Source organism: Carassius auratus, chromosome 14, assembly GCF_003368295.1.
Source record: "Carassius auratus strain Wakin chromosome 14, ASM336829v1, whole genome shotgun sequence".
Lineage (NCBI taxonomy): Eukaryota > Metazoa > Chordata > Actinopteri > Cypriniformes > Cyprinidae > Carassius > Carassius auratus.
This window is the reverse complement of record NC_039256.1, coordinates 13,410,678-13,423,260: the sequence shown is the minus strand read 5'-3', so window position 1 is coordinate 13,423,260 and position 12,583 is coordinate 13,410,678. Positions and strand designations below refer to the sequence as shown.

The 12,583-nt window shown below is 36.9% G+C and overlaps 1 protein-coding gene across 3 annotated transcripts in view; it reads left to right on the top strand.

The window, feature by feature from the left end:
- The window catches only part of LOC113113701 (sodium/calcium exchanger 1-like), a 90,126-nt gene that overhangs the window by 59,692 nt on the left and 17,851 nt on the right, over positions 1-12,583 (top strand). For 2 of the 3 annotated variants that reach the window (XM_026280119.1, XM_026280117.1), the window contains exons 3-4: positions 7,769-7,881; positions 11,595-11,734. In XM_026280119.1, the coding sequence (XP_026135904.1) occupies positions 7,769-7,881; positions 11,595-11,734 (253 nt within the window). Of the gene's footprint in view, positions 1-7,422; positions 7,530-7,768; positions 7,882-11,594; positions 11,735-12,583 lie in introns of all 3 variants that reach the window. The other variant, XM_026280120.1, reaches the window with a different exon arrangement.

Sequence of the window (12,583 nt, the reverse complement as noted above, 5' to 3'; positions counted from 1 at the left end):
GGATGGGTGTTGTGTTGTCTGCTCTAAGGACTATCAACACAGTGCCATGTTGAACTGTGTCTGCATCCTCCCATCTCACCATACTCCAGCTCTTTCAATTAATACATTATTAATGATTAGCAAAACAAAGCTCATGAATATCAAAATGCTTTTATCACTAAGGAGTTTAAAAAGTTATTTCACATTATAAAAACACAAAAACACATTGCATATACGCACACACAAGCATACATTAGTCTCCTGAGGCACATAGCCAGTTACCATTAATCTATTTAACTGTCTCACTTAAGACCTGCTCATCAAAACTCACCCGAGAGAGGAAGACACTGGGAAGAGAGAGAACAAGAGAAAGAGGGGCAGGGTGAGCCAGATATCAGCAGACAGAAGCAAAGGAGGTTTTCAAGTGCTGTGGTTCTGAAATTGGGTCTACTTGTCATTTCAGTCTCTTGTGACAGTTCAGATTTGAGAAACTGTGTCAAGAACAAAAATCTTTCATTCAGTTTGGATTCACCTTGACCTGGAACAGAGAACTCAGAGAGAGCCGAAAAAGTGAACAGGACCAAAAGATAGTAAAGATATAAGATACATACATCCTCCAAATTAAGTTGATGGAATGCAGGTTTCCCAGCACTTTTGCAAATTAAGTGACAATAGAAACATAAACTGACACTCACATGAAAAAATGCTAAGAATAATCAACTCTTTCAGAATGCATGTAGTCTGTGTACAAATCTGTATTAAATATGTCTTGAAAAAGTACAATTGGATAAAAAAAAATATTAAATATATAATTATACATAATATATGTGTTTATTTCATTTTTGTTGTTCCATTCATATACAGTATGTGTGTGTGTGTGTGTGTGTGTGTGTGTGTGTGTGTGTGTGTGTGTGTGTGTGTGTGTGTGTGTGTGTGTGTGTGTGTGTGTGTGTGTGTGTGTGTGCTCTTGTTTTTGTGACACAACTCTGTATAATGACATGGGTATGACACAGGTATTACAAGGAGAGGGTGACTTATGAGGACATAATCCATGTCCCCATTTTTCAAAACGCTTATAAATCATACAGAATGAGTAAAATGCACAAAGTTTCCTGTTAGGTTAGGTGTAGGGTTGGTGTACGGCCATAGAATATACAGTTTGTAATGTATAAAAACCATTTCACCTATGGGATGTCCCCACTTTTCACAAAAACATGTGAAACATGTGTGTGTGTGTGTGTGTGTGTGTGTGTGTAGTCATGGGAAAAAGGAGGCGGAAACAGGCGAACATTTAAACATAAGTTTAATAATAAAATATACACAAAACTGGAATTAGCGGGACAGCCCCTCACGGACGACTGCCGTGCACACACACAAAAAATAAATAAAAAATTAAGTCCAGGCCTGGTTCTCTCTTGTCTTGCACTGTCGTCACTCCTCCTTTTACCCTCCGGAGCTCCTCAGTGGGACTCGAGACTGGTGAGTGGCACAGGTGTAGCTCCTTATCATTTACTCCATCAGTCTCGCTCACACGGCTCTAAGCCCTGCCCCACTCAGCACAATATATATATTCACTTTCACTTTCTCCCTGGCAACAGGCCTATCTAAAACATCTACATTAATGATAAAGAATCAGTTGCCGACTTGTAATGTCAACAAATTCGAATCATTTGATTATTGAAAATCACATGTAAGATGAAGTTTGTGATTCAGCACCTTGTAATGCATCTATTGAAGGCATATATGTTTGTCTTCACAGTTTTCCATCCCTGTTTTTCTCTTCCTCTCTCTTCCCATCTATCTCCTTCCATTATTCACTTGCAGGTCTCTGCAGCAGGCTCTCATTTAACCCCACTACACCACAATCAGTACCTCTAACTGTGTGTGGTGGGGTGTTACATACAGTAGGCTTAAGTGAGCATCAATCAGATCATAAGGTCATAAGATTTTTGCATGCATATTTGCATCCTGATTGCAGTACAGAATATATCAAAAGGAGAGATTGCAGTTTCCTACATTATTTTATGCATTAACTTGCACTTCTGGTCCTGTTCGAAAGAGTTTCATTTGGCCTTTGAGACACACAATCGTGCACAGACACACACTTAGTACTGTACTCTCAAGTGTAAATTTTCCATAGTTTAATGGATTTAATGTTCACTGCATCTTAACCACATGCAATCTTTTTCTTTTTTTTTTTTCTTTTTTTTGACATTACAATCTTTACAATTTTATATAAATTGGTAGTAGTAACAACAATAGTAAAAATTGTAGTAATAATAAAAATAATGATCAAAATTATTATTATTTTTACTACTTCTACTACTAATTCTATTAGTTGTAGTAGTTTATGCGTTACCTTACTCTTCTGGTCATGTTGGAAAATGGTTGCATTCGACATAAACACAATCTGAGGAGAAAAGCATGTTTTATTTCAGCGCATAAACCTGCATCTTAACCATATGCAATCAAGTTTTTTTTTTTTTGTTTTTAAAAATGTAAAATGTGTTATTCAAATTAAATTTCTACAAATAATAATACATTAATCATAATATTTATGTCTCATACAGTCTACATGCTATACAGTCTATGATTTGCACTGTTAGCTGATTTGCATAATTCCTGCAGTGAATCGGCTGCTAAAATAATATTGTTAATTTGCACAGCATGTGCAAATAAGCAACATCATCAGCAGACGCAAATCTTTCTTAGTGAATCTCTGCCCTCTGTCTTACCATGGCACATGTAAAAGACTTAATTCTATATTCCTTCTAAACATGCTCACATCCATACCCGCACTCACACATACATACACAAGTCAGCTCATATTGATTTGGTGTGGCTCTTCCTCGGGTTAAGGATCAGACATGATCTGAATTTCAAAGAGGTTACATTACCCTCTCTCTCTCTCTCTCTCTCTCTCTCTCTCTCTCTCTCTCTCTGCCTCTCTTACATGCGGCGTAATCTGGCCTTTGGTAAATCACACTTGAAAAGTGGCTCTATTTTGGCTCTTTCCCGGTTGCTAAGCACAGATCTAATTGCTGGCAAATGTTTCTGGACGCTGTAAGTTAAACTGTGTGTGTACTGTATGTGTGGTTTTGGCTTATAAATTTAGCTAATAGGTCTGGATCTCATTCCAGTCCAGCTGCACTGAGCTATACCTGAACATTAAGTGCATGATGGATCAGACCCAAAGGTGTGTTCCAGTCACTGCAGTCGCTAATTCACTGTAATGCAGCAGCGACAAGCAATCAACTACAAGCACTGCAGCAAGAGTGTGTGAGTTCAAGATTCCTGACTGTCCCACAGCTGGTCTATAAAACCTGTCCGCAGATCCTCTAGAAGCATCGACCCAAAGACCATTTCAAACAGGAAGTGGTTGATGAACTGCATAAGCTATATATGTATTTAAAGGATTTGTTTGAAAGAGAATTTGAATTATGTTGTTGTTGTTGTTGTTGTTGTTGTGTGTGTGTGTGTGTGTGTGTGTGTGTGTGTGTGTGTGTGTGTGTGTGTGTGTGTGTGTGTGTGTATGTGTGTGTGTGTGTGTGTGTGTGTGTGTGTGTGTTAGTGTGTGTGTGAGTGAGTGTCAGGGGCTCTTCCGATCAAGGCTACTGCAATGCAGATATGCTAATGAACAAATAATGTCATATCATTTATGTGTGCTGCATTGTTCCCCTCTGTCTTTCATAAGCGAGAGTGTGTGATCTTGTGTGCTTGGTCAGGCATGAATTGGAGCAGCTTTATGTAACACCCTGATCAGAGATTCAAGACCCTGAACATATCCTATAAAACCCTTGCCCATTTGGCTTACTCTAAAGCACGCTTTGATTTCCTGCAGGCTCAAATTTGAGCTGCTAAAGAGAGACGGGCACTCTCAGAGGGGAATGTGGTATAGACACATAAAGCCACTGTCATCTACTGTAAATGAATTTAAGAGGCTTGTGTTCGTTTTGATCATATTCAGTGTCCTGTTTGTGTGTGTACATGTTTGTGTGTTCAGGTTGTGTTTGTATATATATTTGCTTGCCGCTGCTGCATTACAGTGAATTAGCGACTGCAGTGATTGGAACACACCTTTGGGTCCGATCCATCATCCACTTCATGTTCAGTTATAGGTCAGTGTATATATATAAAGGCAGACAGATTTGTTTGATAGATAGATTTAATGAGATAATAAATAAACATATACATAAGTTCAGAATTATTTAAAGCTGCGGTAGGTAACTTTTGATGATCTAGCGGTTAATAAACAGAACTGCTTGCGTCTTGCAGAAGAACATCGTAGCCGGAACTACTTCTCTCTGTTTATGTCTGTGAAGAATCACAAAGGTACTGGGTTACTCCGCCACGGTACCCCCGAAGCAATCTAAAATAGTCAGAATATAAACACTTATTATAGGTGCACCCTAGTGATTCAGGACAAGCTAAAAACACGGTTTGGAAAAATGGATTCATGGTGTACTCGCTTATTATATACATTTTTCTACATTTTGAACACAAACAAAGTTACGGACCGCAGCTCTGATTGGTTGTTTCTTACCGGGAGCGGATGAATTTCTGCAAATGGCAATAGGACCACTGGGAGGAGCCAGAGGAGCTTGATTTTTTCACAGATTATCTGTCTCACATTCTACTGTCAGGACATAATGACAGGTTTAACATTATTATGTAAAAAATATATTTTTACAAAAGTTACCTACTGCAGCTTTATATAACGTAACACAAGAGCACTACTGTGTTTACCCTCACCACGCCTCACAGTCGCTGCTTAGAAGTGCAATATTGTAAACGGTCCGTCTGAAACAGTGTCGCGCGGCCGCGGCGCAACATAACGTTCGTTCCGAACATTGAGTAATTAAATACATCGGTATGGCAGTATATTAAAATCGTAACAAAAATATACACCGGTTTTTGGTATTAACTGGTATACCACCCAGCACTACTGCAAAGTGTCTGAAATGTGTGGTCTTTTACTTGATATTAAATAACCCCCTATCACGATAGCTGCTGATACTAAACTTAACGCTAATGCATGCTGTACCTATTTGACACCTCCCATAATGTCAGTTGTTAATGGGCCACTTATAGGCACCTTTTTTTTTTTAGGTTTTTAATGTTTATTTGTCAGTGTTAATGAAAGTGATAAAAATTGAAAATGATCAAACTTCTGCTGCTATTCATGGAGCTTAAGAATGTTTCTAATTAACATCTCATCTACAGCACGTACACTTACAAAATCACTTTGTTTTCTGTCAGATTCAATAGCCATTGTCTAATACAGTTATAAATTTGATACATCATTTGAAATGGGAGAGGGAGATATGAGAGGAGTAATTAAATAAAGCAGGTGTCCAGTAACTACAGATGACAGATTTAACAACCGATATCAAAGACACTTGACAAGAACAAAAGGTACGAAGAATAAATATAAAAACAACCCCACTTATACACACACACATACTAAAATGTGCTGTCATTTTAAAACCTTTGTGTGCATGTAAAAGCAGTTCTATGACTTATTGATGTAGCATTGGAGTGCTGTTGTGACCTCAGCTGAACCTAACCCACATTCAGATGAGAAGTGCAGAGGGTCATTCCCTCACACCATTTCACACCCACACAACCACAGATGCATACATACACATATACATATTAGTGCACCTGACTTTGTGGATCTGGAACCGATCTAACTCTATGTTTCTGTGACAACCAATGGGATGGCAGGAAAATGAAATTGCCTTGGAGATGCGAGAGATGAAGAGAGACAAACATAGATAGAGGGTGTTTGCATTTGTTAGACTTCCTTGAAGCATATGCCAGAACTCTTCTGTCTCTTCTGCTTTTTCTTCACTGTCGGTCTTTCTTGCTGTAGCACCTGTGTCCTAATTGAAGATTGTTCAGTTGGCACTGATAACATTTTACCGAGCGAAAATGATTTTTCATCACTCTCCTTCAGTCGTCACAATCTTCAGAGCTTCATCAAATTATAGATTATTTACATTTTAAATAACAATTAATGAAACATTGCTACAATGTCAGCAACACATCATCCTTGCGTTAAAGTCAAATCAAATGAAGAAGTAAATTTACAATCCATTTATGTAAATTATTTTAGAGGGAAATATGATATTTGTTGTGGAAAAAAGATAATCCAAGAGAGTGGATTTAGACTTCCTTGTTGACTTTGATCATGACATGAAGTGAATTTGACATGGTTGGTTGTGGGGATTTTATGGTTGTAATGTTGCGCTGCGGTTGCTCTTGTAGAAAGGTCAGGTGATCTGAATGTGTGTATGAAGGATTTTGTTTCTGGTTCTGATGATGGGGTTGTTAGCTTAGAAGTGGAGGTTTTTATTCAGAGTTCCCTCTAAGCACACTCGGTCGGATGTGTGCATATGGAAGAATTCAGGCAGGCCAAAAAGAGTCCATCCTCATATTCACTGATTTTGTTTAATATGCAACTGAAGCTGTTATAAATCTTGTAAATATGCAGCGCTGACTAATGACTGCATCCTAGAACAGTACATCGATTGTGGATTCATACACAAGCTATTAGAAGCCACGCAGTATTATTTTTATTTTTATATTTCCACAAAATCTCGAGTTTTTCTTTTTGTGAATAGGATGATAGCCTCTAGATATCCATTTATCATTAGTCACATTATATATATATATATATATATATATATATATATATATATATATATATATGTATATATATATATATATATATATATATATATATATATATATATATATATATATATATATATATATGTTATTTAACTAAATATTTATTTATTTATAGGGCTGTCAATTTAACAAATTACTTTTGTATGATTAATTAAGCTGTAAAAAAATAGTTATGATTGGCAAACTCAACTGCAGGATGGATTATGTTAGCCAGTGATAAAACAAACAATATATTGACTTATAAAAGCATTTGGTGAAGTTTATTCAATGTCTTTGAATGTCTTTGATTTTTCAGTTTGGCTTTCCTAATTGATTTGGCTTTCCAAATAAATACTGATTTATGTGATGAATTTACTTATAAAATAAATATCATGTAATTAGAATTTTGAAGTGACTGAGCCCTATTTATTTACCAAATGTTATAGTAAATTAGTGTATGAGGCATTTAAAAATATTTATTTATATAGTAAATGAAGGATACGTGGAGCAAGTGGAAAAATTAGAGGGAATATTGACTGCATCTGTGTTTGTGAGTGTGTCTTTAAAGTCAGACTTGGTGAGGCTGCTCCCTCTCTCTCTCTCTCTCTCTCTCTCTCTCTCTCTGTCTCTCTTGCATCATCCTCTTATTCTGACGGTCTGTCTGTGCATGACTGCATGCCATTTATCTTTCTTCTTTTTCCCTTGGCCTGGCTTTTCCTCACTCTTTTCTTCCTCTCCCTCTTTCTCTTTCTCTCCCCCTCTCTCCAGCAAAACAATAAAAGTCAGGATAATTGATGACGAAGAATACGAGAAGAACAAGAGCTTCTTCCTGGAGATCGGAGAACCCCAGCTCGTAGAGACCAATGAGAAGAGAGGTGGGGGGCATGGCCTGAGCTTTCAGAGGAAATCACACACACACACACACACACACACTTAACACCGGTCCACTCTGAACCCTCTCTGCTCTGGATCATCATCTGGATCAACTACAGGCTAAAGTCCACCGCCACCAGCCCTCCAGCCAGGCCCTCGCGTGTGCTTGTTTGTGTGTATGTGTGCGTGTGTTTCATGCATGCATTATTCCAACCCCCCTCCTGTTGTCTTGTTTCTGCAGGAAGACGATATCAGTCAGGGTTCTCAATCGAGAGGAATACAATAAGCAATGCAGCTTTTACATAGAGCTACAGACGCCCATTTGGAGAAGGAGAGGATGGACAGTATACAGAGGTTTCTTTCCCTCTCAAAGTGTCTCCTTTGCTTTTTACTCTTCTCTTCCTCTGGGCAGAGTCTCACCTTCTCTCTTTCTCTCCTGGTGTCGGTTTGCTGTGTGTTAATAATTTAATGACAATTAGTTGCTTTCCTTAATTTCACAAGTACTTGCACAATAACACATATACATTACACATACATTGAAGGAGCCTAATTCTTCTTGTTTTGGTGTAAATCAAGGATTATTGCTCCAAAACTGGCATAATTTAGACCCAGTTAACACAATAGTGAAGTGAACAGAGCTAAAAATCAAATGTAAATAAAGGTAATGTATCTGCTAATCAATTTTTATGTGTCCAGTGAGGGAGCTCCTACTCATCTGTCAATCAGTCATTGCTCTAAAACAAGAGATTACAAATTTGCTGGGTATGTGCGGCTTTTAAATATTTTTTTCTTCTTTTTTTTTTAATTTTAGCATAGCCTTGCCAGAATCAGGACAACATTTTGGTACACTTTCTCCATACTCTTGTCTTTAATTAGTTAAAGTAATAGTATCTTCTGGTGTTTGGGAGCAATTGCATCTACCATAAAAGGCATTCTTAATATTTAAATGTGCATATATTAATGTGCTCATGAACCTTTCAGAGCAAGTATTCTATGCAGCTTCATTTCAGTATAGACAGAGTCTGAGTTGTTGTTTTTTCTGTTTTTGAAGGATATCTCTACTAACAAAGGATTCATTTTGTGGATTAAGCATACAGCAAAAACAATAATATTTTGAAATATTATTACAATATAAAATAATTGTTTTCCATTTTAATATATTTTAAAATGTAATTTATTATTACAGTTTTATTAATTTATGATAGCAAAACTGAATTTTCAACAGCCATTACTCCAGTCTTCAGTGTCATCTCTTTTTATCAGTACTGAAAACAGTTTCATATTTTGTATGCTAAATGTTTTTGTGGAAACCGTGATTACAATAAAACAAATGTATGATATGACCCTTAATTTATAGTCATAATCATCTCTTACAAAATCTTTGTGTAGTTTACCATATAAGGTTTGCTTCAGGTTCAGAAAGAAAACTTCAAAGTGAATTGTTTAATTTGGTTTCCTCGCAATAATCTCATAAATAGACACAAAGGAAACATCAAGACACACCAGCAAATGAGCTCAGAAGCTGGGCTGTAAATCATGAGGAGAGATTAGGGCAGCTAAAAAGACTCCGAGCTCAAGATTGTGAGTTGTCTTCAAAGCCAAAGCTGTTTGAGTGTGTTTCATCTCACATTTAGATAAACATTTATTTTCCAGGAAACAATACAGCTCTTTTCCCCAGCACTTCAATGTTTTGATGTGTATCAAATGCTTTTATCATATTTTTATATTTGTTCTTGATATTCATTTTGTTTTGGTTAATGCCATGTTTTAGCATGATTAATATAAGATACAATAAAAAGAGTTTCAGAGATTAAGACGTGGAAAATAAAAGAGAGAGAAGCATCAGGTAGAGTTCAAATCAAGCGCAGTGGTTTTTGGTTATGGATTTTTTGATGATGTTTTTGCCAACAGCTTCATCAGTGATTAACAAAAAACCTGATTAAAACACTCAGGTGAGTGATGAAAGTCTTCAAAATAATTAGTAATCAAGTCCAGTTGGCTTTGATTAGCCTCGTTTGTAAGATGATTCAACAAGATGAACAAAAGAAGAGAAACTAGAAATTAAAGGACAGTAGAAGAATGGTTGGAGGATAATGAAAGCAATGGATGTGCGTGCGTGCATGCATGCATGCAAGATGTGCAGCACCAAGCTGCCGATTGAAAATGATAGCTCTGTTTTCAAGGACAAAACAAGAAATAGAGACCCTTAGCCTGTAAAATCAATATCAGTTAACACACGCATACAAACCTCACAATCTTCATGTTGTGTTTCACATCTACAGACAAAAGAAAAAATATGCAGAATCTCATTCAATTACCAAAAACTATCAAAATGTAACCATTTTTTCTTTTATTTCCCATACTTTATTACATCTAAGATTTTAAGAAATAGGTTTATGTATTTATATCTCAACCTATTGTCCTTGAAGCCCCCATTACATATAAGAAATTAAATAATTATTTGAATTTATTGGATAATTTTTATTAAATGTAATATTACTCTGTTGCTTTTATTATTATATTTAATATTAATATATTGCTTATTTCATCAATTAATTTATAATAATATAGAAAAGTTTTAAATGAATTTTTTCTTTTTTTCATAGCAAGTTACATTTCCTTTTTTAGGAAATTTGGGAATATTAGTTTCTTCTATTTGTTTTCTGTATAGTTCCTATCATAATTCATGTGACTGACTGCAGAATTTGTGCATGACATCAGTCAAACCTCTCTGACCCAATTATTGTTCAGCCCGTTCCTCTTCAGTTCTTTCTCTAGTTATTGGTCATTTTATTTTCAGCTATTCATTTCATCTTGACTTGTTCTTCAGTACCTAATTGTTCAAAAAGTTCCATTATATTTTGTCCAATTAGTTCTTGTTTTCAATTTAGTTAGTAAAATGAAAGGCTGTAATACATGCTAAAACCATTTGCTATAAGACTCCAAAAAACACAGTGGATAAAATGAACTGCAATCAGAGGGAAAGGAACAAAAAAAAGATAGTGTTACTGTTTGTATTTTGTTACCTCACAAATCAACAGGCAGAAAAGTGTGGAAAACACCTTAAACTCACCGTCTCAAAAAAAAGATGAACATATCATATCAAGACAGAGAGAGAGTGTTTAGGCTACAGAGACGCGTTGCTGTGCCATTAATCTGACAGTGAATTTTGCTGGAATCCTCCACTAATGCCTCAGGGTTCATTTGTGGCTCGTGATTTATTTATTCCATTAAGTTTTTCATTCGTTTATAAAGCCGTTTCTGCAGATGAGGCTCATGTTTGTGTTGATCTTGGGAACGTAGTCGTCATAACATTGTTTTATGACTATTGCTGTTGTTGGTGTAGCGGTCATGCCAGCTGAGCTCATGAACTGAGAGAGAAATATGAAAGAAATGAGACGGGAAGAGAAAGTGATAGAGAGAATGTATGTGATAGGACTTGAAAAATTACATTTCCACTGGCCAAAGGATTTTCATTTTCTCCTTTCCCAGGTCTTCCCTTTTGTCTGTCCACATCAGTGTGTGCATGTGTCTCCACTGTAACATAATTGTTTTCCTTTCCAAACATACCTCTGTGCCTTTAGGTCTGCATCTGCTGCTTGCCTTTGACGCTCTCATTTCATTGTGTGTGTGGATGTGGGTGATTGATTGGGCTAAACCCAGTCACACGATCAGGGGTTGCTTATATCACACACTTATTAACCAGAATCCCATTGGGCCCATAGAAGCTTCAGCGCATGTAACAAATGAAAGAAAAACCCTACCCCTGACATATTTCTCATATACCGGGTCATAGAGGTCTATGTGTATTCTATAATAAAAATATGTTTTGTGAAATGGACCCAATTTTCTAAATTTATCAACGGAGATCTGTGATTTTTGACCTTTTAAAGGATTTTCCTCCACAGAGCCAAATTCTTGTGTTCACTGTAGCATTTTGACAGAAATGTATTTACACACAATCCAGTTTATCCACTGAAGCCTATTGATCCACTAACAATAATTTGAACATATAAGGTGGCTGGTTTGGCTGGCTCGTCCTCTCTGACTGGAGCTTTTGTTTTCAGATGAGGAGAAAGAGCCGGTGCAGGAAGAGGAGGAGCCTCTGACAGGTGAAGAAGAACAACGCATTGCTGACATGGGGAAGCCAATGCTAGGAGAACACCCCAAACTGGAGGTTGTCATCGAGGAATCCTATGAATTCAAGGTGCGCTATTTTAGCTACATGTTTCCCATTTATTTATAATCACATTAAAGTAACTTCCACCCGAAAATTTAGTTAACACAAAAATGAAAGTCAAGAGGGTCGGATGTAGTTTTGCACCCCATTGGCTTTCATTGTTTTGACGAAAACGGTTCTTCAAAATATTTTATGTTCTGCTAAAATGGCCAAACAGGTTTATGAAAACATGTAGTTTGAGTGAATAATGAATTTTTTTTACATTGCATTTACATGTACGCTCACCTAAAGGATTATTAGGAACACCTGTTCAGTTTCTCATTGATGCAATTATCCAATCAACCAATCACATGGCAGTTGCTTCAATGCATTTAGGGTTGTGGTCCTGGTCAAGACAATCTCCTGAATCCAAACTGAATGTTAGAATGGGAAAGAAAGGTGATTTAAGCAATTTTGAGCGTGGCATGGTTGTTGGTGCCAGACGGGCCAGTCTGAGTATTTCACAATCTGCTCCGTTACTGGGATTTTCACGCACAACCATTTCTAGGGTTTACAAAGAATGGTGTGAAAAGGGAAAAACATCCAGTATGCGGCAGTCCTGTGGGCGACAATACCTTGTTGATGCTGGAGGTCAGAGGAGAATGGGCCGACTGATTCAAACTGATAGAAGAGCAACTTTGACTAAAATAACCACTCGTTACAACCAAAGTATGCAGAAAAGCATTTGTGAAGCCACAACACACACAACCTTGAGGCGGATGGGCTACAACAGAAGAAGATCCCACAGGGTACCACTCATCTCCACTACAAATAGGAAAAAGAGGCTACAGTTTGCACGAGCTCACCAAAATTGGACAGTTGAAGACTGGAAAAATG